Genomic DNA, 26030 nt, shown 5'->3' with positions numbered 1-26030 from the left:
AGGATCGAAAGACTAACAGTGTACCTAACCCTGCGTAAAGAAACGATGGAAAATGCTCAGAAGAGAAGAGAGTATAGGATATCAACCAAATAAGAGGATGAGGAAGCGATGAAATCAAATAAAGTACCAGAGAAAGTAAGAGAGATCTAGCTAACCCTATTTTATTTTCAGGTCCATGGTATGTAAAAACCCCCGATTCATAATCTACAAATTACTGTAAACAAATAATAGGCTTCATGTACTGTATTGTATCTTAGAACCAGTCATCTGTTATTATACTAGGTATCTCATGCTGCATTTGTCAACTCTTAATAAACAACCTTGACACAACTCCTCATAGTACTTGGTTCTATGAAGGCAAAAAATAGAAAACATTCAAAATTTATGTGATGTCAAAATCCAACAGCTGGTGGCTTTACGTTAACCCTTTTATCCCCAAAGGACATACTGGTACGTTTCATAAAACTCATCCTTTTACCCCCATGGACGTACCAGTACGTCCTTGCAAAAACCTGCTAATTACATTTCTTTTTGCATATTTTTGATAAATTTTTGAGAAACTTCAGGCATTTTCCAAGAGAATAAGACCAACCTGATCTCTTTATGGCAAAAATTAAGGCTGTTAGAGCAATTTAAAAAAATACACTGCAAAATGTGCTTGAAAAAAAAATAACCCTTGGGGGTTAAGGGTTGGAAATTTCCAAATAGCCTGGGGGTAAAAGGGTTAATCAACAACGGATGATGCCACAATGACAATCCGTAGCCAGTGTTACCAAAGTATCTAACAGTTGGTGTCTTTGGAAACTCCACTGGCTGAAGTGACATGGGCATTCATCAGCTGAATCATTTAACTGGTACTAAAGGGATAAGGACAGATACCAAATAAATATTGACTACGATAACGAGTTGGGGACATAAAAACAAATTAAGCAACCTAATCAACGTATTTTCTAGATCATAATGAGGATTCAATCCCCTACAGATATACAGTATATGTAACTACCTATCCATTAAATGGTTAATGTTCTTACTGATCCATACTATTTTGGTAATTTCATCAACAGAATTTTTGCATAGGTATATATCCAGAAGTTTCATTATCATCTAGCAAAATCAAACTACTATTTGTGTAGCTATATGAGATAAAACATAAAATACCTATAGTCAATTTTTTTTAGCGAGGCAGATTTGCACCGACTTGCAGGGGTGCCCTTTTAGCTCGGAAAAGTTTCCTGATCGCTGATTGCTTGGACAAGATAATTCTAACCAATCAGCGATCAAGAAACTTTTCCGAGCTAACAGGGCACCGCTGCGAGTCGGTGCAAATCTGCCTCGCTAAAAAAAATGGACTATAAGTATGGACATGGGAGGGATATTCTGATCACTCATAAAATCTCTGCACTTTCTAAGAGTCTAATATCAATTGCTAACTAGTTACACAAGCATAAATTTGATTTTTTCATACAAACTATTTTATCACTTTTCATTAGCCCTCGGTCATCGTCTTCACGAATCCTATACATTTCTTTCCTATTTTAAAGGAGAACTGTTCGCCGCGTAAAAGACCCGAAGAAGGTACCCATAAAAGGGATTTTGACGAAGGAAAAATCTATTTCTGGGAAGAGGCCTGTGACGCCCGGTGAAAAAGGTCCTTCCTTGTACCTTTCCTAATATAAATACCCTGGTCCCAGGCTGAAAATATTTTAATTTTTTGAGTTGTTTGGAAAAGCTGCAGTAAGAAAAGCAGTAGGACTAAGTTACAAGAACTCACTCATCCATAATCTCACACTGTTGAGTGTAAGCCAGTACTCATCCTTACTGGCAGTTAGAAGGGATAGAAATCACACCTCGTAAAAAATGAACCCCCAAAAATCTAAACAGAGGGCATACTTGCATAAGAATGCACTTACATTGTGAAATATGTTTTCACAGTAGGTACCCCTTATACATAATATCAGTTAAGCACACACATAGAGTACATTCATATCCAAACACTACCTACTATCTACTTTCCTGATTCCTATTCTGTAAAATTCTCGTAAATATCAGGAAAGTTTTCCTGTACAGTACTGTTCAGTATTTTTTCTGGATGCAATTGTGTATGTTTTATCTTTAATAAACCCTTATATATTAATAAATTCCCATTTCCTTGGATTATAGGCATTAGTATCAATGTTGATGTATGCATAGACAAGACACTGTCAGGCCATGAGTTTGAGATACCAGCAACCTAACCTGGAGTAGTCTATGTTATTCTTGGAACCTTCTTTTAATTAGCCAATATTATATTTTAGATGTAAAAGACTAAACTTATAAAAGCCTCAAATTTGGCTGATAGGGATAAAAGATATATCCGTGAGGTGCTGGCCATGTTTAAATGAAACTGAATTTGACAATCTTCAACTGAAATAAGTTTTTATTAATCTCACTGCTACTAAAAAGTGTAATAATACACCCGGCCAATTAAGTGACATATTCCCAAAAAGGCTGACAAATGCCTGGAACCTACAGGCATTCAGCAGAAAGATGACAGGAAAGTAGAATGAAATGTAAGAACATTACAAACTTCAAGAGGTGTAATATCAACTCGGCAGCATGAAAAAACTAATTAGAAAATTAAATAACTCATCTCTTGTTACTTGTTATCACTTAATGGCATCAAATACTGTACAAAAACAATGGAGAACTGTAAAATATCCCACTGGACCAGCATTGACCTTTCAAATCAAAGGGAAACTATGCTTAAAAGTGTTCTTTTTCGCAAAGTACAATCTAGGATAAGGGTGATAAACTTGCCTTTAAATTTCATAATTCTATTTCATACAGAAGTTAAAGAAAGCAACAAGATTCATAAAAGCACTCCCCAAGAGAGATTAGTTCACCAAACGTTCAGTTGGGCTCCACAAGGAATTAGAAAAGTTGGAAGACCCAGATCTACATGGCTGAGGACTATGAAGTGCTAAGTAGGAGATGATGAATAGAGAAGTATTGAATTAAAAGCTCAAGACAGAGACGACTGGCGAAATCTAACCGAGACCCTTTGCGTCAATAGGCGTAGGAAGAGTTGATGATCAACCCATTTAGCAGAGAATGGAAAAGATTAATTCTGGCAAAACAATCTGCGAAATTTTTAAGGGAAACGGAAGCTTCGTTAACAAGAGACTAAATTCATGAAAATGGTTATTTTGAAACATTGAACCTCTGGATTAGAGGGGTGCATTGGCAGTGTTAGTTTTCTTCCGACTCAGGAATAAGAATAAAGGATCTGACATTAAGGAAGACCTTGAATGAATGATTTAAAGTTTTCAGGCATCCTGACATCGGAAGACCTTGAATGTAAGGTAATCATAGGTAATGAGTTTGTTGAAAAACTGAAAACTACAACAAGTACAAAACTGAAATTTAATACAGCTATAAGTGATCATATAGCTTTGTTCCTATAAAATACAGGAAGGTAGTTTGCTCTCAATCTACTAATGTTCACTTGGGTCAAGAAAAAGTGCAGAGGTGATAACCTTGTCCCTAAAGACATGCCAAGAAACTGGAAGGCTGTACACTTCTCGAGTCATCCCCTCAATGGAGGAAATTGTAATGGTAATTACCGGGTACTTCATCCAAAGCAAAACATCTTGTACCAGATTGTGGATTTCTAACTTTGAGCAAAGCAACAAATAAAAAATACAGTATAATTTTTAAGAATAAGCACTGTATATTCACCAAGGCTAATTACAAAAACCTGCTGCTTCCTCCGATGCCTTAGATGACCGCGGAGGTAGCAGCAGTAGGGGATTCAGCATTATGAAGCTTCATCTGTGGCGGATAACGGGGGAGGGTGGGCTGTGGCACCTTAGCAGTACCAGCTGAACTCGGTTGAGTCCCTTGTTAGGCTGGGAGGAACGTAGAGAGTAGAGGTCCCCTTTTTTTGTTTTTGTTTCATTTGTTGATGTCTGCTACCCCCCAAAATTGGGGGAAGTGCCTTGGTATATGTATGTATGTATGTAGTGTATCTTTTTCTTTATTAGGCACATATGATGAAAGTCCAATACCAAACCACATTAATTTTATCACTTTGCTGACCATATACTCTACAGGCCAATACCAAACGTAGATTAATTTCTCGCTAGATAAAGCATACACAGTAATGTATAACCACAAGGCAACAAAATTTCTTTTTCAAAATGTAGCAAATATCTGACTTTGAACATGCACCTACAAAGCTTAGCTACTACTGACGCGATTTGAAAAGTGACTATCGCATGACAGATGCTATGAGCAGAATGCAATGTCTTCTAAAGACAGTATCTTCACCCCACGGGGCTTTCTCGTCTACAGAACAATGCAGCGCTAACATTTTCAGGGCAGCTGTTTTTCCTAGACATCACCAAACCTTATTTAGAAGTTTAAGCACTCACATTATCGCCATAAAAATCATATGGAATTAAATGGAAGAGGTTCATTAGAGTGACTGTATGTGACACAAGTGATAGCGTTTAGTAAATAAGGTCCTGAATTACAAATATTCGAATTACAAACATCTGGAAATACAAACACAAATCTAACTTAAAATAACAAAGATAATATAAAGAAATACTATAATAAAACCATATTATATAATTTAATACAGAGAGGAAAATGATATTTCTAATAACCTGATATCTATTTCATATGAAATCTGATTATTTGTTGACTTTTGTAGCTGGAAATCATAGGCATGGAATCAAGATTAGGCCTAGGCGAAAATTTAACAAAATTGGACTTGAAAACAGATTCTTGGATCCTACTAAGTTTGTAATTTGAGGACCTTCTGTATCCTTAAATTAAATAAAAATTATGAGATGGCTTGAGAAAACAAAGGGCAAAGGGTGGCCAAATAGTAAATGACAATCAAATAGTCCTGAAAATAAAATCTTAATGGGATTTTAATTCCGAAAATTCAAGTTTAGTGAGCTTATGGTAAGTCTGGCTTGATAACGATTCACACACAAAACGAAATCTAACTTCAAGCATGCCATTCATAACAAAGCTACTAGACCTGGCTTCAAGCTCGCAGATGCTTTGAAACACAAATGCTGAGAAATAAAAAAGTTTGTTTCATTGATATAAAACATTATTTTACCATTTTTCGTTTTATGGTAATTTAACATTAAATTTCGCAGAGCAATGGTTTGTACTTCTGGGCAAAAACATTTGGTGAAATTACAAATAGATCCATTAATGCCAAGGTGTTACAAAGTTGGGGCAACAGAAATGAAAGCAATAATAAAATATCCATCACAATGACAACAGGCAATTCTTAAAAGTATAAAATATAACTTTAATATCTTTTTTCCCCGACTATTTGTGATGCAGTTCCGGTAGGCCCTGCTGCTGCCTCCGATGCCTTAGATGACCGGGGAGGTAGCAGCAGTAGGGGATTCAGCATTATGAAGCTTCATCTGTGGTGGATAATGTGGGAGGGTGGGCCGTGGCACCCTAGCAGTACCAGCTGAACTCGGTTGAGTCCCTTGTTAGGCTGGGAGGAACATAGAGAGTAGAGGTCCCCTTTTTTGTTTTTGTTTCATTTGTTGATGTCGGCTACCCCCCAAAATGTATAAAACCTATAATGTAATGGAACACATCGTTTTTTTAAGACTGAATATAACAAGATCCAACTAGAGGGACACTCGGTAGAGCGCAGACCTCTGCCGCAGCAGCTTATTTCTCAAACTTTTGCTCGACCTTTGACCTAACATGTATTAAGTGGCGTGGATTTCCATACATTCAATTATGAACCAAGTTTGAAGTCTCTGTGACAACAATGTCAAAACTTATGGCTGATTATGTGAATTGGAAATTTTGCTTGACCATGACCTTGAGCTTCCAAAAATTTAATCATTTCCAGCTTTTTACATAACACTTAATCCCTGTAAGTTTCATTGCTCTACAATTAAAATTGTGGCCAGGAAGCTGTTCACAAACAAACACAAAAACAGGGGTAAAACATAAACTCTTTCTAACTTCGTTAGAGGAGGTAATATGAGTTATGCAAAATTATATTTCACATCTATGGTAGACCACTGTTTTTATTGAGATTCTTAAACAATGAATGTATAACAGATCTACCATGATGACATAGTAAATAACCAGAAATGACAACCTGGGATCAACCGTGTTGAAAATTTACGACACCAGACAACGCTCAAATCTTAACTCGGTACTGTATTAAGTCCAGAAGTAAAATAAGATGGAAGTTTTCCTTCCGCAGAACATGGAATATATAAAAACTTTACACATACATACATACATATACCAAAGGCACTTCCCCCAATTTTGGGGGGTAGCCGACATTAACAAGAAACAAAACAAAAAGGGGACCTCTACTCTCTACGTTCCTCCAGCCTAACCAGGGACTCAGCTGAGTTCAGCTGGTACTGCTAGGGTGCCACAGCCCAACCTCCCACATTTCCACCACAGATGAAGCTTCATACTGCTGAGTCCCCTACTGCTGCTACCTCCGCGGTCGTCTAAGGCACCGGAGGAAGCAGCAGGGCTTACCGGAACTGCGTCACAATCGCTCGCCATTCATTCCTATTTCTAGCACTTTACACAAGGGTTAAAAAAAAGTCAAAATCTTTTACTCTTACTGAGAATTTCTTAGATAAATATGAATGTGACAAGAGTAAATTTTACAAATCCAACCTCCTACCAAAAGTCTGGTGGAAAAACCATCCATGAATGGCAGAGGCAATGTACAGGACAATGGCCTATAGACTGACCATACATACATATGATCAGCACCCAAGGCCCCTCTCCACCCAAGCTAGCACCAAGTAGGGCCAGGTAATGGCTGCTGATGACTCAGCATATAGACCTATAGGCTCCCCTAAGTCCCCCAGCCTTAACTCACAAGCATGGTCAGGTTGCACCGACCAAAGGAACTAACAAGTCTGAGCGGGACTCGAACCTCAGTCTGGCAATCACCAGGCAAGGACGCTACCACCAGGCCACCCCATAATTTGCTTAGCGGCATGTTAACCCTTTTACCCCCAAAGGACGTACTGGTACGTTTTACAAAACCCATCCCTTTACCCCCATGGACGTACTGGTACGTCCTTGCAAAAAACTGCTATTAAAAAAAAAAAAAATTCATATTTCTGATAATATTTTGAGAAAATTCAGGCATTTTCCAAGAGAATGAGACCAACCTGACCTCTCTATGACAAAAATTAAGGCTGTTAGAGCAATTTACAAATAATATATAGCAAAATGTGCTTGAAATTTAACCTTATGGTGGGGGTAAAAGGGCTAATTCTCATAAACACTAAAATAACTCATAGAGACCAAGGTCTTGGCTATTTCCTAAGATACAAGTCTCCAAAGATAATAAACTTCCTAATCAAGACGAATAAGCAATTTTAAGAAGTGCCTTGGAGTCATTGTTGGAAGAAACACGCAAATAGTAAAAAGTAATGACATTACATCAGCATAAATATAAGACAAAAAATTAGGAGAAAATTTGGCTAAAAGCAACATAAAAAACGTGAAGAAATAAAATTAGAAAATGTGAATAAAACAAGATTAAAAACATTAGAAAACAGCACACTGAATATCAATGAAATGAACTACTGTAAAGAGAAACCCGTTAAAATTATAACAGCAATATTCCCAATAGCTGAGAACACTTTATGATCGTGTGAAAGTAGCATAGAAAATTCCTTTGTAGGAAATACACTCAAAATGTCTGTGACATCTAGAGACTGGTAATTGTATTGAAGGACAGCTAAGACGGCTCTATGACACGTAGTGCAGTATGACAAGACATGCAGTGTGCCTAATTGAAAATGAGGCTGACTTATATTGTAGTGATATTTCTAGCAACAATGTGAAAGAATTTAATGTTATGTATTGTACCTTGTTTAAAAGTAATTACTTTAACCCTTTAACTGTTAAATACACATGTACGTAACCCGTCTCTATATCCGCGGACTGCGGTCATTTTAACTGAGGTATTCGAACGGCACATAATTTATTTTTCCGAGATTCCCCTCGAGATCAGTTCCTCTTGATCATGTGTTCTCTTGGCTTGTAGCTTTCTTGTGCATCCCTACAGTCACTTTATTCCATTTATAACTGATGAATAAATTTAGGCAATACAGCCCAGTGCTGGGGCCTTTGAGATCATTTAGTGCTTTATTTCTGATGCAGGAGGGGATCAAGAAACAAGCTATTAATAATAAGCAGCCAAGATTATTTTACAAGCATTGCCAGGTGTAAGCTTATTATAATAGATAAAACAAGTGAAATGCAGCACATGTATAAAAAAGGGTAAAGATTGGAAGACTGTAATGCGCATGTACAAAAATGTTAGACAGTGGAAGACAGTACATTTACAAAAAGGATGAACATTGAGATATATATAAAGTATAGTAAATAGTATGTGAAAAAGTAGTAAATATATATATGAGAGAGAGAGAGAGAGAGAGAGAGAGAGAGAGAGAGAGAGAGAGAGAGAGAGAGAGAGAGAATGGAATAGATACACGTATAATAAAGTTGAAATGCTTAATAATAGTAATAGCAATGAGTAAAACGTGTTTTAAGAGCAACACTAACTAGACGTAAAAAAAGCAAATGGATAATAAGCGTAAATTAAAAAAGCATCTGAGAGAAATCAAATTACTGTATCAGAAAGCATGTTGAGTAACTAAGAAATTCAAAAGAATAAGTGTTTGCTTCCTTTACGAAGGAGTGTTTGTATAGAATACTCTTCAAGAAGTACTACCTCAAGCCTGTTCATAGCGAAGTCTCGACACGTTTCTGCATTAGTGCTTTTCGCCGACAATTTGGGTACCGGGAATGTTCACCAAGCATACGTTAAACTAACCGCCAGGGCCGAGAAGTCGTTCTCGCCACGGGTAACAGTTAAAGGGTTAACATTCAGCACATATATTATTTTCTTAAATTAGAAAAAGTAATAACAGCCACATTGCTCTTCATTCTGCGCAGTCCACATATGCAGAATCTACGCCATCTATGTGATGGGCTTTTAACATAATTTCTCTAAAGCCTTTATAAATATTTTCTTCATTATAAGGATGATCTTTAAGGGAATCAATTTGGAGAAAAATATTACAAATCAAATTATGAATAAAATTTTTCGTGAATTGTACATTCTCATACTGGAGATTAAAATTTGCCCTTCAAGATACTTCATCAATAGATACTTCATCAATAACTTTTTCCAATTCCGATTTGACATTATGTACAGTTGGCCACACGAATCCTTGGCACACCTCGTTCTGAGGAAGTGCACCGAGTCACACCCTTATTGCGTGGCGCGTTCCTGAGTGTAGCCCTGCCCACCACCTCTGCAATCTCTCCCTACACTATCTCTTTGTTATTTGCCGAGCAGTGAGCTTGTGTCAGAGTGTACTTCTTTGTATTGAGATAGGCCAGGAATTCGTGTTTAAGTGTACAAACATAATTTTTTAAAATTTCATATTTTTCTTTATATATATTCCATGACTTAACCCTAAATCTGAAAGCCCAAAGATAAAATTTTAAAAATCCCCTCTAGCAGAATTATGAACTGCAAATAATTCAATATTGAATATATAAAAATAATTCATATATACAAACCAATACTTTACAAATGGCTGTGATGATAAGTGAACTTAAGCCGTTGAGATTCCTGTCTGGCCCAAAGATTCATGAGTGCCAAATCTCACGCTGAATTTTAATGGGAATGGAAATATTTCTTTTTTATTGTTAATTAATTATAAATTTTTCATGGTATGATGCTTGTTGCTTGTTAATTACAAGCTGGATGTATACATATAAATACTATGTGTATATGTATATGTGTGTGTATATATATATATATATATATATATATATATATATATATATATATATATATATATATATATATATATATATATATATATATATATATATATATATATATATATATATATATATATATATATATATATATATATATATATATATAAATATATATATATATATATATATATATATATATATATATATATATATATATATATTTATATATATATACAGTATATGCATATATATATATATATATATATATATATATATATATATATATATATCATCAGAAAGTTATCTTACTCTTTCCACACAAGTTGTAAATTGCAACCATTAAAATCTCAAGGGTCTAAGAACACGCTTAGCTAACATGACACCGACCATATGTTGAGTAGCGATTTGCACTATTATACTATTTAAAACGCATCATCATCATCATCCTTATAACCGAGAAGGCTCGACAACACAAGCGGCTAAGGGATGCGGTGCCAAAGAAAGCAAGACACTAAACTCAAAAGGAACTACAGTCGGTCGTAACTGCATTCTTTCGTTTGCTCTAAGAACACAGACTAGTGGGTTCCTACACCAAACTCGTTTCAAGTGTAAGGGTCTTTTTAAGAAAACATCTCCGAAGGGGTAATCATAATAGTACCTGAGGCTACAAGGCTAGAAGTCCAGGGCAGCTCGAAAGCTACATACCCAAAACATTGAAAAAGAAGAAGAATATCATATTATTATCAGGTTAATTCATTCATTCTAAAAGTCTTTGGCTTCTGGGTGAAAATCTCTCAGCTAATCTACTGTAAGGGGAAAATACTGTTATCTTTGGCAAAATGTTTCCGCTAACTAAAAATCATGTTTTGTTCAAATGAATGCAAAATGTACATTCTTACCCAGAGCCATTTAATCATCTCATTGAAGAATAACAAAAGACTAAAGGATATAACATTTCATCACATAGTACATGCCAACCTCTGCGCTGATATTTATCGCTGGGAGCACCTCAGTATAATCCAGGGGGTAGAATATGCTGTAAGTTTTCCTCAGTAACCATAACAATTTGTGAATAATTACAATAGGGTCATCATAAGTTATTAAGTTCATGAAATTTACCAAATAAAGGTATTTGATAAAAACTTTAAAAAAAAATCTGCAGAACAGAAATGTTATCATTAGCTCCCTGGCCTCTTGCTTACTAACCCTCAAAGCATAAAAATACCTGTTGGCTTCCAATGGACTCCATTACTAAACTAATAAGTTATAAAAAGGAGTTTAATATTCTAACAGCTAAATAAATGTTATAAAAAGGAGTTTATGATTCTAACAGCATATTCTAGCCTGTCTAAATTATGCAAAGGGTCTGAATTTGAATACACAAAACTGAAACTGAGCTCTCAAGGTGAAAGCTTAAATCATCTAATTTATACAAAAAAGCTTTAAAAACTACCAGACAATGAATTCCATTACCACTCTTCGAAGAAAAGAGTTATCTTACATATAGCTACGGGAAACGATCACTCAAAACGGGAGTAATCCCACTATGAACGCTACAACAGGAAAATAACATTGGGAAGAGGGGATACTTCTCAAAAAGCAATTTCTAGGAGGTTGACATGTCTAAATACAACTGTTGCAAGCATTGGGGAATAGATGGAAGCTCCTTTTTTATATCTCACAAATCAAGAGAAAAGCACAATTACTGTACCACAACCATCCAGAGAATATCATGCTAATGATCTTTGAAAATTATAACGCCACACTTAGCCACTAGGTAAACATGATATATTTACTCTTGGAATCATCACGGTGATGATCTTACCCCTCTGTTCTCTATACTAAAAGCAGTGATAAGACTTAAATGAATAAAAAAAGATTCTTAAAATGTAAAATCCGTTAAAATGAAAAAGCATTCACCGTGTACACTTATTCATAAAACTCAAATGCATCTCATCTCAAAAGAAAAAAAGAAAAAAATTTCAGTCTCACGTACCGAAAAGTGGGACGGCCATATTCAAGAAGTCGGAACAGATAGAGAGAACGCGGCCCCCTTGTAGCAGGTATCTGTTGGCGAGAGACATTTGAAAGATTAATTTCCCAAATTATCAAACAATTTAATAGAATATAGTTCCTTGCATGGAATGAAGTACATATCTTGTTTACTGGAAAATTTATAAAAGAATTTGATTTGATCTTATGGAATTTTTACCAAATGGACAGGAGCTGGAGCCATTAAGTGCAGAGGTGCAACTGTGGGAGATAGGAAGCTGGAAAAAAGGTATAATAGAAGGAGTGCTGATGTGACTGCTTTATAATACCTAGAATACACTGATCACAGTAACCCCAAGAGAGAATGTGATGCAACTGAACTGCTTTGAGGAAATTTGCTCTCAGATATGACAAGATGCTAAATATTGTGTTAACTAGATGTCAAGGATTTACTCAGATACAGCGAGCCATGAAGTGTTATCAATAGCGTAAACTTGGTAATAGATATGGCATGACAAAAACCCATAGACAAAGATGACAGATTCATAAAAAAACTTTAGGTTAGGACATACATGAGAAGCCGATTTTAGGTCTTCCTGTGAAGATTAGAAATAACGTTTCTTTTAAAAGGATACTTTTTGATGGTAAAAAATCTATTAGCTAAGGCTCTTTCTGTGATGGCTTGATGTTTATAATAAATTACTTTTAAAAGGATACTTTTGATAGACTAAAAATCTGGCTATCTAGAAATACAGAGCAACATAACCTATTTATTCTTGGAATACTTTTACAAAATATCCCACAAACATCAAACTGATTACGCAGGACACAACTTACACGTGTGTCTACAAATTCTTTTAGCATTGGACCTTCCTTTTAACTCTTCCTTTTTTCCTCCTGACCTGGGGTAGTTTAACGTCATTGTTTACTCCAAGGCCCCTTTACAACTTAGTTTCCTCATGTCTTGATCAGGATAAAAGTTTGGAAACTATGCAGATAACGGATCAACAAATAAAAACAAATGAATTTGTAAAGAAAATATTCTTTTAACTCATGCTTTCTTCCTCCTAACCTGGTGTAGCTTAACGTCATTGCTTACCCATTCCAAGGCCACTTTATAATCAATGTAGTACATTTCTAATTTAATTTGGTTTCCTTATGTTTTGATCAGGATAAAAGTTTGGAAACTATACATATAAAAACCAATTAATTTGTGAGGAAAATATTCTAGTTGAATATTCCAAGTTTAAATTTCATACAAATGGAAAAATGTTACATACAACAGGTTCAGTGATCTTGGACACAGGTATTCTCCAACTCATTAATCGAATCAATTTTACCTGATAAAGGCTGTAGAAATATGGGCTGGCACATCACCGCAAACTACCAGTAGCGTGGTGCTTCCTGACCAAGGAGACTTGAAAGCCATTTCGTCTGTGAGTTGATATAGTGTGTACCTTAAAGAGAAAAAGAAAAATGAAATTAAACAAAGCTTAAACAATTACAGAACAATATGGTTAATTCTTTTATCAGGGTTAATGATGAATATTACTTAATTTCAAAGAATGGGTTAATTGCAAAGCAATTTCCATTAGATGGAAAGTTCCATTTCCAAATCCCCCCAAAAAATTCTTTCTGGAATATTTCCTGCAACTCACCAAGTTTAAGTAATTGTTCTTGAAAAGGAAATATATTTTTACTACCAATCCATTACATCTTTTCACTTGGCCTACTTATGCATCAGGCATAAATCCCAAACTAGTTTTCCCTTTGTAGAATACAAGAGGATATTGGTGCTTAACCGTATTAGTCTTTGTATGTCTGTTAACTGCTTAACAACTGGAAATTCCCACTTCTCTAGCCATTCAGAATCTATGAGCCACAACACATTTCCATTTATTTCTAAGAACCTCCTATGGCATTCACATAGCTTTCCCTTCAAAGCTAATTAAATACACAAGTCTGCCATAAAATCTAGAAACTTTCCATTTTCTTTTACTGTAATATAATTGCCCCTTATAATTATTATTGCAATAATATGGCTGTGAATGGTAAGAAGAGCAATTGAGTATCATATCACCACGATGCTTTAGTTTTGATGTCTTGACTTCACTAGTCAGGATGAGGCGGAGGGAAGTTGAAATGAATGCCTGGTGAGTATTAAAATTGTTTTTTTTTTCACTTCCTTCCTTCATTAATATGCCATTTTATCCTTATGTATGTAGACAGCAGCATTCCAATAATAATATTTTCAATGATTTGTAGAACTTTATAGTTCTCTTCACCAAATTACTGGTACTTTCAAGAAGCTTTTTCAAGTTCTGCTTTTACTACCTTATTTCTCCAGTGCTGAGATCATGAGTCTCTGACTTCTAAAATTCTTTAGTAAGCAATAATTTGTAATTTTTTTTACTCTCCTAAATAATATTGTATGTTATTTCAGCTATCATATTGATTAACAATACATTATTCATGTGTGATGCATGAATTGTTTACTTTATAAAGATTACAATGGTCTTTTTGCTCAATGCCGAACGTTAATTTTTTTCTCCCTTTTGGTTAGTGGGTCTTCATCTGTATTTTTTCTTAGAACTTTTTCTGTGTATGATATAATGTATATCAGTATATGGCTGTATCAACATCACATGGTATATTTTCTAAGACTGCATGAATTAAGAATTCATTCTATAAGGATTCCTTGTATGATACAGTGTACCATACTTGTACAGTTATACTTCCATTCTCCTTATAATGCAGCTTAGCTCTAGCAAGCACTCATTTCCACCAACAAATTACGTATTTCTTTTAAGTGAGTTTTCTTGAGTGTATAACCAACTAGTTTTAACCCTTTTACCCCCAGGCTATTTGGAAATTTCCAAACCTTAACCCCCAGGTATTATTTTTTTTCAAGCACATTTTGCAGTACAGTATATCTTTTTTAAATTGCTCTAACAGCCTTAATTTTTGTCATAGAGAGGTCAGGTTGGTCTCATTCTCTTGGAAAATGTCTGAAGTTTCTCAAAAAATTATCAAAAATATGCAAAAAAAAATTTAAATAGCAGTTTTTTGCAAGAACGTACCGGTACGTCCATGTGGGTAAAGGGATGAGTTTTGTGAAACGTACCAGTACGTCCTTTGGGGGTAAAAGGGTTAATATCTTAATATTGTATTAATACCTTCTATTCTTAACTTAATCTAAACTTGCTTTTTTGGATTAAGCACATAAAAAATTCTCTTAGCTGTTAATTCTACAATTGTCATCTTACTCTTTCAATATTGGAGAATCTTTTTGCATACACTTAATTAGACAGTATTTTCTAAGCATTTTTGTCACCTTACTTGCCACAACTGTACAAAAATATTGGCAAAACAAGTAAGCTATATTCTTAAAGATGTCAGAACTGCAAAAACTCAAACAGAAGTTTTTGGTTTTCAGATTTAAACTGGTCCTGTGGAAGTTAATGACAAGGAATGTGCTATCAACAGCTACTGAATTTGCAACAAAGAGAGACAGGAATATTGCTCAATCAACAATAGCACTGGCAGCATTAGCAACATAGTGTAGGCTACACAATAAATAAGTGTCTTTACTCTTACACCCGGAGATTATACTTACGACTAGACTACAACTTTGACGAAGCCCGGACCCTCTGCAGTAGACATGAATTATGACGTACTGTGTAAGCTATAGATGGGCGGAGTAACTGGAACCTTCACACCCACCCAAACTTTATTTTTTCTCAAGGTTACACCAGAATGGAAACCACAGTGACAGAGGAACCTAAACTTGACGATATTGGACTGGACAAACAAGTTTTTCATCAAAGTCAGACTTAAGTAGACTTTGAAAAACTACAATGCAACCTTTTGACTCTACTTATTGATGAAAAGAGGAAGAAGTTTCACCAGATTTAATCCTCATGCAGAGCACTGAAACAAAGGCAGAGTGGTTTGACCCTGATCACAAGAACATCTTGTAAAACACATAGAAGTTACACAATTTAAAACAAAATATCCATCGGTAGACTCAAGGTATACGCTGTCTCCCCTACAATTTAAAGTTCTCCTGTTATAGGGCCACAAAGATACAGCCTTGATGGAAAATCAGAGAAAATGCAGAAGAAAATAAATGGAGAGAAAAATCAATTTTGCTTCCAACAATGTAAAGGAAACATCTGATATAAAGTATTAGTTGTGTGGTGACATTGATAAGGAAGTACTGTATGTATTTGATTTGTCTCACTATGTGCTAAGCGAATGCTTCAGAACAATATACCGAACCTTATAGTAAAGACAATCTATTTATTCAAATTATTAACATATCTTCTTACCTGTCCTGATTCAGACAATTCTTTAACGTTTCCTTGATGGCCACAAAGTAATCCATCTTATTGGCTGCATAAATGAGAACGTTCGGTGGCTTCTCCGTTTCGTTATCCAAATTCTTCCGGCAAGGTCCTTCCTCTTCGACACGCATTAACTGAGAACCTGGGGTACCATCTAGTGGTGGTGGAACACCTAAAATTAAATTGTTTTATAAAAAGCACCTTTATATTTTCATATATGTCAAAATATTAATATAAATCTGGCACAGGTGATTAGCAACTATCAAATCAACACGATCAACATTCAGGCTACAACCCACAATCCCCTAATCTAACTCGTCTACTGATCTTGCTAACACTAGTGAGCTAGCCGAATACGTACAGAGAACTCCTACAGATATTCTAAATAAAATACTTTTAAAAGAAGTGAATTCATTTGTATTCTCTTTTGCATTCATTCAAACAGCTTTACATCTACTGCACTAACAAGTTTCTATGGCTGAAAGTTCTATATGAAATTACGTGTAAAGAAAAATATATTCAGACTATTTAAAGTGTATTTCTAAATATGATCATGGTTTCTAATTTTTTTCTTAATGCATAAAGGTGGCACTAAATGACAAATTTCTAAGAAATATATTGGACATCAATAATTTGCACATCAGTCTTGAGTAATAAGTTTCCAACATGTGCACAGATTGATAACATTTATGACTATAATGTGACATAAAGGTCAACCAAGAAAGAGTGAAAACTGCTTAAATGGAGAAATACATGGTTAATCTACATAATGTACTACATAGTGCAAGTATCCTACATTACTATACATCATGTTCTACCACCATTACATCACCAAAAGAATGAGAATCCAAATATTTCTTGCAACTTGAATATCTCCTATCAATGCAACAATGGATACCATAAGAAACCCTCCCTCTTACCTGGTGTTGATGTAAGTCCTCTCTTTGCTGGCGAGAATACAGCAGCAGAGGAATGTGGTCTTCTGAAGGGGCTGGAGGTAAAACTTGAACTGTGGGGAATGCCCCGCACAAACGGCGATCCGGTTCGCTGAAGGTTTGGATTTGAAGTTGCTATTTCACGCAGGCCTGAAAGATGCATATTGTGAGGTAAACTGAGCTTCTTACCGGCGGGACTGTGGTGAGAACTCCTTCTATGGAAGTACTCTGAATGTCTGTCAATTTCTGAATCTTCAAACAAACTACAAGATGACCCATGATGTGAATCATTCTGAGCATGTATTTCTTCTAAGTATTCCTGATAATCCTTCTGTGTACGACTAGATCTGGGACTGGTTTCTGGCAGCTCGAACAGCGTCTCTACCGATATTTCTCTGTGGAGGCGAAAGCTACCTTCACGAGAGAAGGGGCTTCCCCCGGGTGACTTCCCTCCATCTGAGCAATGTTCCCTAATTTTACCACACACAAGAATTTCCATGGAAGAGGATCGTTTATTGAGTTGTGTTAAAATGCGCGACCCTTCTTTTCTTTTGGCAGGTGAAAGAGAGGTCTTATTGAGATCGGCCCCTTCGCTCATGGTTCTATTTCGCTTTTCAACCGTAGGTTTAAAGCCAATGGTAACTGAAAAGCTGTTGCTGGATCCGCGAAGTGCTCGCGTCCCCATGACAGGGGCTGGGGGACTCATGTCTCTACTGGCAGGAAGACTATATGATGAGGCTGAAGCAGGCATCTTAGTTCTTTTGGGGGAAGTGTGCGGAGACGACTGAGGAGAGGAATGAGTTGAAGACAAAAGGGGATTGTCTACAGATTCCTGACTACTCGAAAGATGGCGAGTAAGAACATGTCTATACAATCTAGGGGACGGCTGGTTTCCGAGACTAGCTTTGCGGGGATGGCTTATAATACGTTTAGGAGAAGACTGAAGACTCCCAGCGGGACTCTCGCTGTCTGATCCTGAGGTACCAAGTGCAGCGCTACTTCTACGGAGGGTTTTTGCTACGCCCACATCCACGGGCTTACTTACCTGCCTCACACTAACTGGGCTACTAATAACAGGGCGGGTTTTGCCATTACTTGATATAGGGCTAGAGCGGGTCTTCTCTACTTCTCGATTAGGGCTGTCAGAGACGTTACCTTTTTCCCCATGTTTGGGGTCATCGAGAGACGGGGACTGCGTGTTGCTCCTACTCTTCCTATCAAACTTCCTGAACAAGGAAGGAGAGGAGAGTTTCTCTTGAGATGATGAATCTTTCTCTTTATCCTTGTCCTTCGTCTTACTCCTCTTCAACAGCCCTTTCAGAGACATGATGGTGGATTTCTTCTCGGTGCCCCCACTAGCTTCCTTTTCCTTCTTCTTTTTCTTACTTTTATCCTCCTTTTCCTTCTTTTTCTCTTCCTTCTCCTTTTTAGAGGATGATAATGTTCCCACAGGCAAAGTGGCACTTCTGTGCATCTCTTTATTCTTTTCTTTAATACCTTTCACTCCTGAATCGATGTCCACAGAGAGTATTTTCTTCCTCGCACCTCGTGCTCTTTGCTGTGCACTGACATGATCAAAATGAGGGAATTTATCAAGCGAACCCTGAGACTTCAGACTTGCTTTGTCGCACTTCATGGACAAGTCTTCCGACTTGGCACTCGAGATCGAACCGTCCTTCCGAGACCGTAGTCGTACTTCACCGCTGTGTTTTTCCAGGAACTCCAGAGAGCCTCCGACACACCAGCCAGAGTTTTTCAGCGAGCTCACGCCCTGCTCGCTGTGTGCCTTAGACGGTCGTCTCGTATCGCTCTTAACGCTAATGGCCGATTCACAAGATTCAACTGAGCTCTGATTGTGAACCTTCTCAGGGTCACTTTCTTCGCTTGTCCTAGAATCAATTTTCACGACAATTCCAGCACCGTTCTGACTCCCTGATATGTGTTTCCCTTCTCTTTTGCTTTCCCGATCATGTGTGGCTAATTCCTCTTTTCTACCACTATTTCTCTTCTCCGAATCTTTGCAATCACCTTTCTGCCCACTACACTCTTCCGTATCAATCACTCTACTCGTTTCTTCATCAGAAATACCTGGAGGTTTTGAGTGCTTCTCCTTCTGCAACTCAGACACAGGAGACAAGACAGGTAATTCTCTTGGTCTACTGTCAGCATTATCTAGAATCTTTATTTCAACTTTTTTCACAGGCAAAGCTTCTTTGACGGTAGTACCATCGTCAACCACCTCTGTGTCTTTCCTGTCTAAATTAGGGGCACGGAAGAGCTTGGGTTTTACTTGCTGAGCACCTTCTCCTTCAGAGGATATTGTAATATCTTTCTCCTGCTGAACCACACTGTCTCCTTGAGAGTCTGGGGTATCTGAATCAATAATGGTGCCCGTAAAAGGATCATACGTTGACCGAGGAGAAATGGCAGACTGTAAAACTGGGGACAATATAGGTTGCTTGGCTAGGGTTACAACTGGTATTGTATCTGTACTTCCTTGATGGGTTAAATCATTTTTCACAGCAGACTTAAAGCTAGATGTTCTTTTCAACGTTGAAGATTCTGCCACAGGGATATCCTCCCTTTGTATTTTTGTTGAAGTTTCTGTCACATCTCCGTCTTTTTGTTTACCTCGCACTTTTATTCCTTCAATTCCAGTATTTGTAGGGGAAGAAGTGCCCTGTTTAGTAGATTTAAACGTCACATCTTTTACAAGAGGCTTAACAACTTGCACTGTCTTGACTTCTTCCTTTCTTCTATCAACTTGCAAAGGAGATGAATCTACCTTACATAATTTATCTTGACTATCAGAAAGAGATTTTTTTTCTTGTTTGGGAGATGATTCTTTCTTGCATAATTTATCTTGACTACCAGATAGAGACCCTTTGTCTGTTTGGGGAGACGATTCTTTCTTGCATAATTTATCTTGACTATCAGAAAGAGATTTTTGTTCTTGTTTGGGAGATGATTCTTTCTTGCATAATTTATCTTGACTACCAGATAGAGACCCTTTGTCTGTTTGGGGAGACAATTCTTTCTTATATAATTTATCTTGACTACCAGAAACAGACTTCTTTTCGGTCTTCGGAGACAAATCTTCCTTACAATAATCATCTTGATTACCAGAGATGGATTTCCGTTCAGTTGGTGAAGACGACTTTTTCCTATATGATCTATCTTCACTACAAGAAGCAGACTTCTTTGCAGTTTTTGGAGACAAATCTTTCTTGCATAATTTATCTTGGCTATCAGAAAGTGTTGTTCTCTTTGTCTGAGGAGAGGAATCTATCACATATGATTTATCCTGACTACCAGAAGGAGATTTCTCTTCTGTTAGGGAAGCAGATGTTTTGACTTCAACTTCCTTAGCGACTGGTTCGCTGTCTACTACACCCTGAAGTTTTAAACTCCCTTCTTCCTTCGACTCTCCCTCTTCCGACTCTAACTTTTCAGGTGAAAACAAACTTTCTGAATGTCTTTCTCTCGCACTCTCATTACTCAGGGAGGAGGATGTGTCGGATGTACCGACATCGCCCGGAGGGTTCGTATCCTCTGTCGCCTGAGCGTAAAAGTCTTTCATCGAAGGCAAGGCTCCCATGGTGCTCAAATCTCGCCAATCTTTGCTCTGGCTGCTACCAAGTTCTTTCGATGGTACCACAGTAAACACACTCATAGCCATTTTTGGAGGCTCTACCTTCGCTTGCTTCGACATGTCAATCTTCGGGCAATAAATGACCGGCCTTCCATCAAAAATATAATTTTCACTAGGTGGCAAAAACACTTCGTCCTCTAGGTCCGAGACGCCACTCTTACTAGAGTGACGACTGGGCCTGTCTGACGTGCTGCACGTTCCTCGATTGTACGGACTGGACTGATCGCTAACATCACTCTTCCTGGCAGCATCGGATCTTCTACTAACACTTCCATTAACAATTGGGGTAGGGGGTTCTACTATCTTTGGGCTGTCAACATTTCCGTTATGGTGAACGTCAGCTGAATAAACCATTTCTTCCGTTTCACTTTTAATACCATTTGGCCTTTTGGAATTAATTGCAGCACCCTGGTGTTTGACAACAGCATTCACAGCAGTTTTGGATGATCCGCTGCTAAGCGATCTTTCTCTGAGCGAGGTATCTTTACTGTCGTACATTTCGATTAGATCGGCGACAGAAGACTGCTTCCCTTGTTGGCCTGTGACACCAAAACTAGAACTTTTACAAACCTTGGCTACCGATACAAGTTCCTCGGACAATTCAGACTTTTCTTCAACCTGACCTTCAGATACTTTACTCTTTTGCACTGCATCACATGTTACAATACCACCAGGAACAAGAGCTGGTCTCATTGCAGACACTACAGAACTTTTAGCTTTGCTTTCATCCATACTTTTCATGTTCAGCTCTGGAATTTTTTCGGTGGTTTTCGTCAGACTTATTCCTCCATCTGCTACATTAATATCTCTTTCCTCAATTGGAATAACCTGCATCTGACCATCCAAGGAATCTAACTGGTCTCCTTGTGACCCTTGATGCAACGTTTTTCCTGCTTGCTCTTCCAATGATACTCTGGACACCACGGTATCCTCGGACGACAGTGACTCGCTGGTCTTCGACTTTGATTCGTTTCCTTCTTCAGAAAAACATTTGCTCTTATCTTCTCCACTTACAGAAACAGTTTGTGAACTCTCTTCTACATCTTCTATATTCTTGCTTTTGTTCTCAGGTATTTCTGTACTGAGACTGGATGAATCCATAGAACTTTTCTGGGAATAAGACCCTGATCTATATCTAATTCGCATATCGCATGGTGCGTGATACGAAGTGCTCTGGTAGTTGTTGGGAATACCAGAAGAGTCAGGGGTACCACCAGCTTGTTCACTTGCAAGTATTTTTATAAAGCCACCTTCTTGATTGATAGAATCTGACATACTACCCCTGGAAGAACCCTCTTTGGAGACTGAACCACTTTCAACCAACGTCAGGTCTCCCGCAGTGGACGACAACGTTTCCATGTCATCCGAAAGCGTGTCGGTGCCTGGAAAGCGGTCTGTGTCCGTAAAATCAAGGCTATCCTTTGATTTGCTGAGAGAAACACCATCATGACCTCCATACTTCTCTTCCTCAGGCGCTAGACTTTCATTCGGCAATTGTTCCTTCAGGCTTGAAAATCCAGATTCCGTCGTTGACTCCACAGGACTTGGTAGTACCTTAGCTATGGAAGATCCTCCACTAGTGTTCTGATCACTCTGCATACCCTCCACTCCTGAATCAAAGAGAGAGCTGTTAAAAAGGTCCAGGTTCGTGTCCTCCTGCTCAGTACAACCAATGACGTTCAGATCTAAAATAACGTCTTCACAGGTTACCTTATTCTCAAGACCATTTTCCTCGGGAGAAAAGTCATCCTTTGATTCCGTCATATACTGACTGGCCATCGAGATTGCATTCATGCGTTCCAAGCGCATAAGTTCTTGTTTGGCTACCCTCAATCTCTCAGAGTCTATTGGTGCTCGGGTTAACTCTATAACTACGTCATCTGTAAAACTATCTGGCTGGGAGCTGAGCATTCTATAAGGCAGAGATTCAAAGGAACTTTCACTAGCTGTGCTTGACTTTGTATCTAACTTGTGGGTATCCTTTAAACATTTAGGTTTCTTTCTTCCTCTGTTGTTATTTCCTTCTAGAAATTCACCCAGACCCCCTTCATCCGCATCAAAAGTACTGTTGTTAGATCTTTCATTTGTAGCCTCTTCTACTTTGTTCTCTTGATCCATCGCCTTCTCTTCTAAAATGATTGATATGCCAGCAAATGTGTTCTGTCTTGGTTTACTTTCAACAGCAGTGAATGTATCTGTGCATACCTCTTCAGATAGAAGCACCCCATTACATTTCTTATCTGGCAAAGTGTAAGAATCCTTTTCTATTGCTGGAGACTGAGATTCTTGACCAATGCTTCCCTTCAACCCATTCCCGGAGCTTATCACATCTGATCCAAGATCCGAAACAGTATCTACTTTGCCTGGAATTTCATCTTTTATTATTTCAGCCCCAAGATTGTCAGTGTCCACTTTTCCTGAAATGTTATCTTTACTTACACAAATTTCATCAGTTTCTTGTAAAGTTTTGTTTGGCAGAATAGTTCCATCACATATCAACACTTGTGAATTCAAAATTGTCCCATTAGGTTCCTTTTTATTAGACAAATATTCTCCTTCACTCAATTTAGCTGTGGCAGTAACTGAAGGCTTTGTATCGTTAGTTAAACTAGAAGGTAAATTCTTTCCTGATATATCAAAATGCTCTTTCACTTCCTCGGGTGTTATGACCTGCTTAGCGATACCAATCCTGTCTGTCACTTTTTCACATGTTTTTCCCTTCTCTGTGATACCACCAGCTTCATCTGTCATCTGTCCAGTTGTTACAATCTGTGCAGGAACTTTGGCTTGGTCTGTCACTTTTTCAAGGACCGTTGGTATACCCGACACATCAACCACACTCTCCTTAACTTTAGGCACTTCTTTTAAACCTAAGTCTTTTGGAATCACTTCCTTAGATAAGCTGTTAAGGTCCACCTCCATGCTCATGCCTACTGGTATGTCAATGCGGCCTTCTCTCTTCATGGTCGGCAGGGAAAGTTCATCACTCTTAACTAACTTCCTGACAATTTTTCCAGTGGCCTTACTTACTTCCTTTGGTTTTATGCCATGAACACCTGGAATGTTGGCATCCACTACTTTCAATTTAAATTTGTTCCCTCGCACTGTAAATGGTTCCTCTGGATCTGACGAGACTCTTGGCAAAATCTTTTGAGGAGGGATGGTAACAAAAATACTTCCCTTCTGCACTGATTCACATACTTTAATTGGACCGCATTCTCCTGAAACATCTGTTATTTTCTCATTACTCTTATCCTCTTGGGATTTGAGCTCCCCAAATTCACCGGACTCACTTGGCTCTTCAGCCTCATCACGCGTTGGCGTTTTAATCTCGGTTATAACAATTGGCACAACAGAGCTGGGAGGTTCCTCCTGAACGACTTCGTCGTGGTTTCGTATCTCTGTTGCTCTACCATTCATATAGACCACCGGTTCGATGGGGCACAAAGGACGAGGCAATTTAAGGGTAGGATTCTCCATCTGGACCTTAGGGAACTGATATTGGAAGTCCGGTGACCCGCTTTGTTTAACCAGATAGTTTTCCACAATGTTAGCCAAGTTGTCCTTTATTAAACTCGTTGCTCTGCTGAGGTCTGCTTCGCTCTTTATCCGTACAGGATACCTTTTGGGTTCACGAGTCACAACCGATTTCTCTAAGGTATTACTCCCAGAGAATGAATGTTGGCTAGAGGCCCCAACATTGTCCTCTTCTCCTGATGACCCATAACTTCTTTTCATGGTCCACGACCTACGTTCCTGCGACGAAGTAATGGCCCTTCGATAGTGTTCCGCAGCCTCTCTTACAATCTGCCTCTCTGCCCTGCCAGGTTCTGCTTGCAGACCCTTGCAGATAACAGATCCAGAAAGACAAGTGTAACGTGGCAAACATTCTGGACCAATCACATCGCCCTTCAGTAGAGACGTTCGGTCGTCCTGTTTGGCGGAAGGGCCGTTCAGGCACGAGGACCGTTGCAGGCTGTATAGGGTACAGCTACTCCCTCTCCTCTTACTACTGTCATCAGGATCATTCCAGAGGTCTTCCATAGGATTCGTTACGATGGAACACGGCTTCTTATACTGCTTTCCTTCCAACTGATTCAAAACTCCTCTTACAGACAACGGCTGACCCGATATTACGTGCGATCCAGAAATAGCCCATCCTCTTGGGTAGAAATTGTACACATTACAAGGTACATCATCAGTATCTGATGTTGGGTAGTCACTAACACTGTCATACGATGACTGGGGATCAAGGCTAGAAACAAGTTTATCACTATCGCTCGAAGACTGAGGGTTGAGAGTGGTGGATGTATCCGTGGAATTTTCAGAGGACTGATGGCGCAAGCTATTTGACAGTGACGGAGGGTGAAGGGAGTTGCTGCGAGCTTCTAAGTCTTTGGCGGCAATTGCCGGTAGTTGATGCACTGGAAGAATACAAAAAACATTGAAATTAATTTCTTTGATCCATCTACACATAAAAAGTCAAATTATCAGAAAATTACTCTAGATAGGACCTATGTTTTAAACCTATATTACCTTACAAAATATAAAGATTTTATCTTTTAAAGTAAAAATCATTGCCTTCTTTGATATCATTAATTATATTTTGAGGAAAAATGTATTGAATTTACTCGAGATTATAAAAATAAACCTTGTGATTTCTGCTTGTGAAAGACAACCGCTACATTACTAATTCTGCTTTGTTCTAAAGTAGTTGCATCTCTAACCAATCAGAGGGAAAGGATATCAATTTGATATAAGAAAGGTGTACTTTATTTAATAAAAAAGAAATATAAAAACTGTTCATCATAAAAAAAAACTGCCTGCCGTATGGTATCCTCTTTCCAGTTGGAAAACTTGAATAAACAAGTGGAATACCAACAAAAGCATACAATAACTAAACTTTATAGTATATGGAACTAACATGAGGCTATATGACTGCTTAGAAAATTGCGTTATTTTATTTAAAACCCAGCTAGTAGAGTTACAGTTGTCACCGATACATCAACACGATAAAAAATCTGAGGAAATTATGTTCTAGGCAGGATACCCTGAGCTGTTATTCCCAGCTTGCTTGTTAACACATTGAATAGTTACATTAATTTTTCAGACCTAATTCTTCCAAAACACGTAATGAATAATTGAATAACGATGGTTAAGAAACTGGGGTCATAAGCTACTCAAATCAACAAGCCTCAGTTGCCAGAAATCACAAGCTTTGTTTTTAAGTAATCTCTTTGTTATTCCGCTCCTACTAAGCATAGAAGCATTAGACTCGAGCGA

General features: G+C 37.8%; 1 protein-coding gene across 2 annotated transcripts in view; it reads right to left on the bottom strand.

Moving 5' to 3' along the window:
- LOC137625334 (serine-rich adhesin for platelets-like) overlaps positions 1 to 26030 on the bottom strand; it is a 109399-nt gene that overhangs the window by 17557 nt on the left and 65812 nt on the right. The window contains exons 7-11 of one of the 2 annotated variants that reach the window (XM_068356177.1): positions 18251 to 25171; positions 17081 to 17245; positions 16146 to 16332; positions 13155 to 13271; positions 11819 to 11889 (exon numbers count right to left, since the gene is read on the bottom strand). In XM_068356177.1, the coding sequence (XP_068212278.1) occupies positions 11819 to 11889; positions 13155 to 13271; positions 16146 to 16332; positions 17081 to 17245; positions 18251 to 25171 (7461 nt within the window). Of the gene's footprint in view, positions 1 to 11818; positions 11890 to 13154; positions 13272 to 16145; positions 16333 to 17080; positions 17246 to 18250; positions 25172 to 26030 lie in introns of those variants that run through there. The other variant, XM_068356176.1, reaches the window with a different exon arrangement.

The sequence above is a fragment of the Palaemon carinicauda genome, chromosome 32 (genome assembly GCF_036898095.1).
Source record: "Palaemon carinicauda isolate YSFRI2023 chromosome 32, ASM3689809v2, whole genome shotgun sequence".
In the NCBI taxonomy this organism is placed as follows: domain Eukaryota; kingdom Metazoa; phylum Arthropoda; class Malacostraca; order Decapoda; family Palaemonidae; genus Palaemon; species Palaemon carinicauda.
This window is presented reverse-complemented; position numbering and strand designations above follow the sequence as displayed.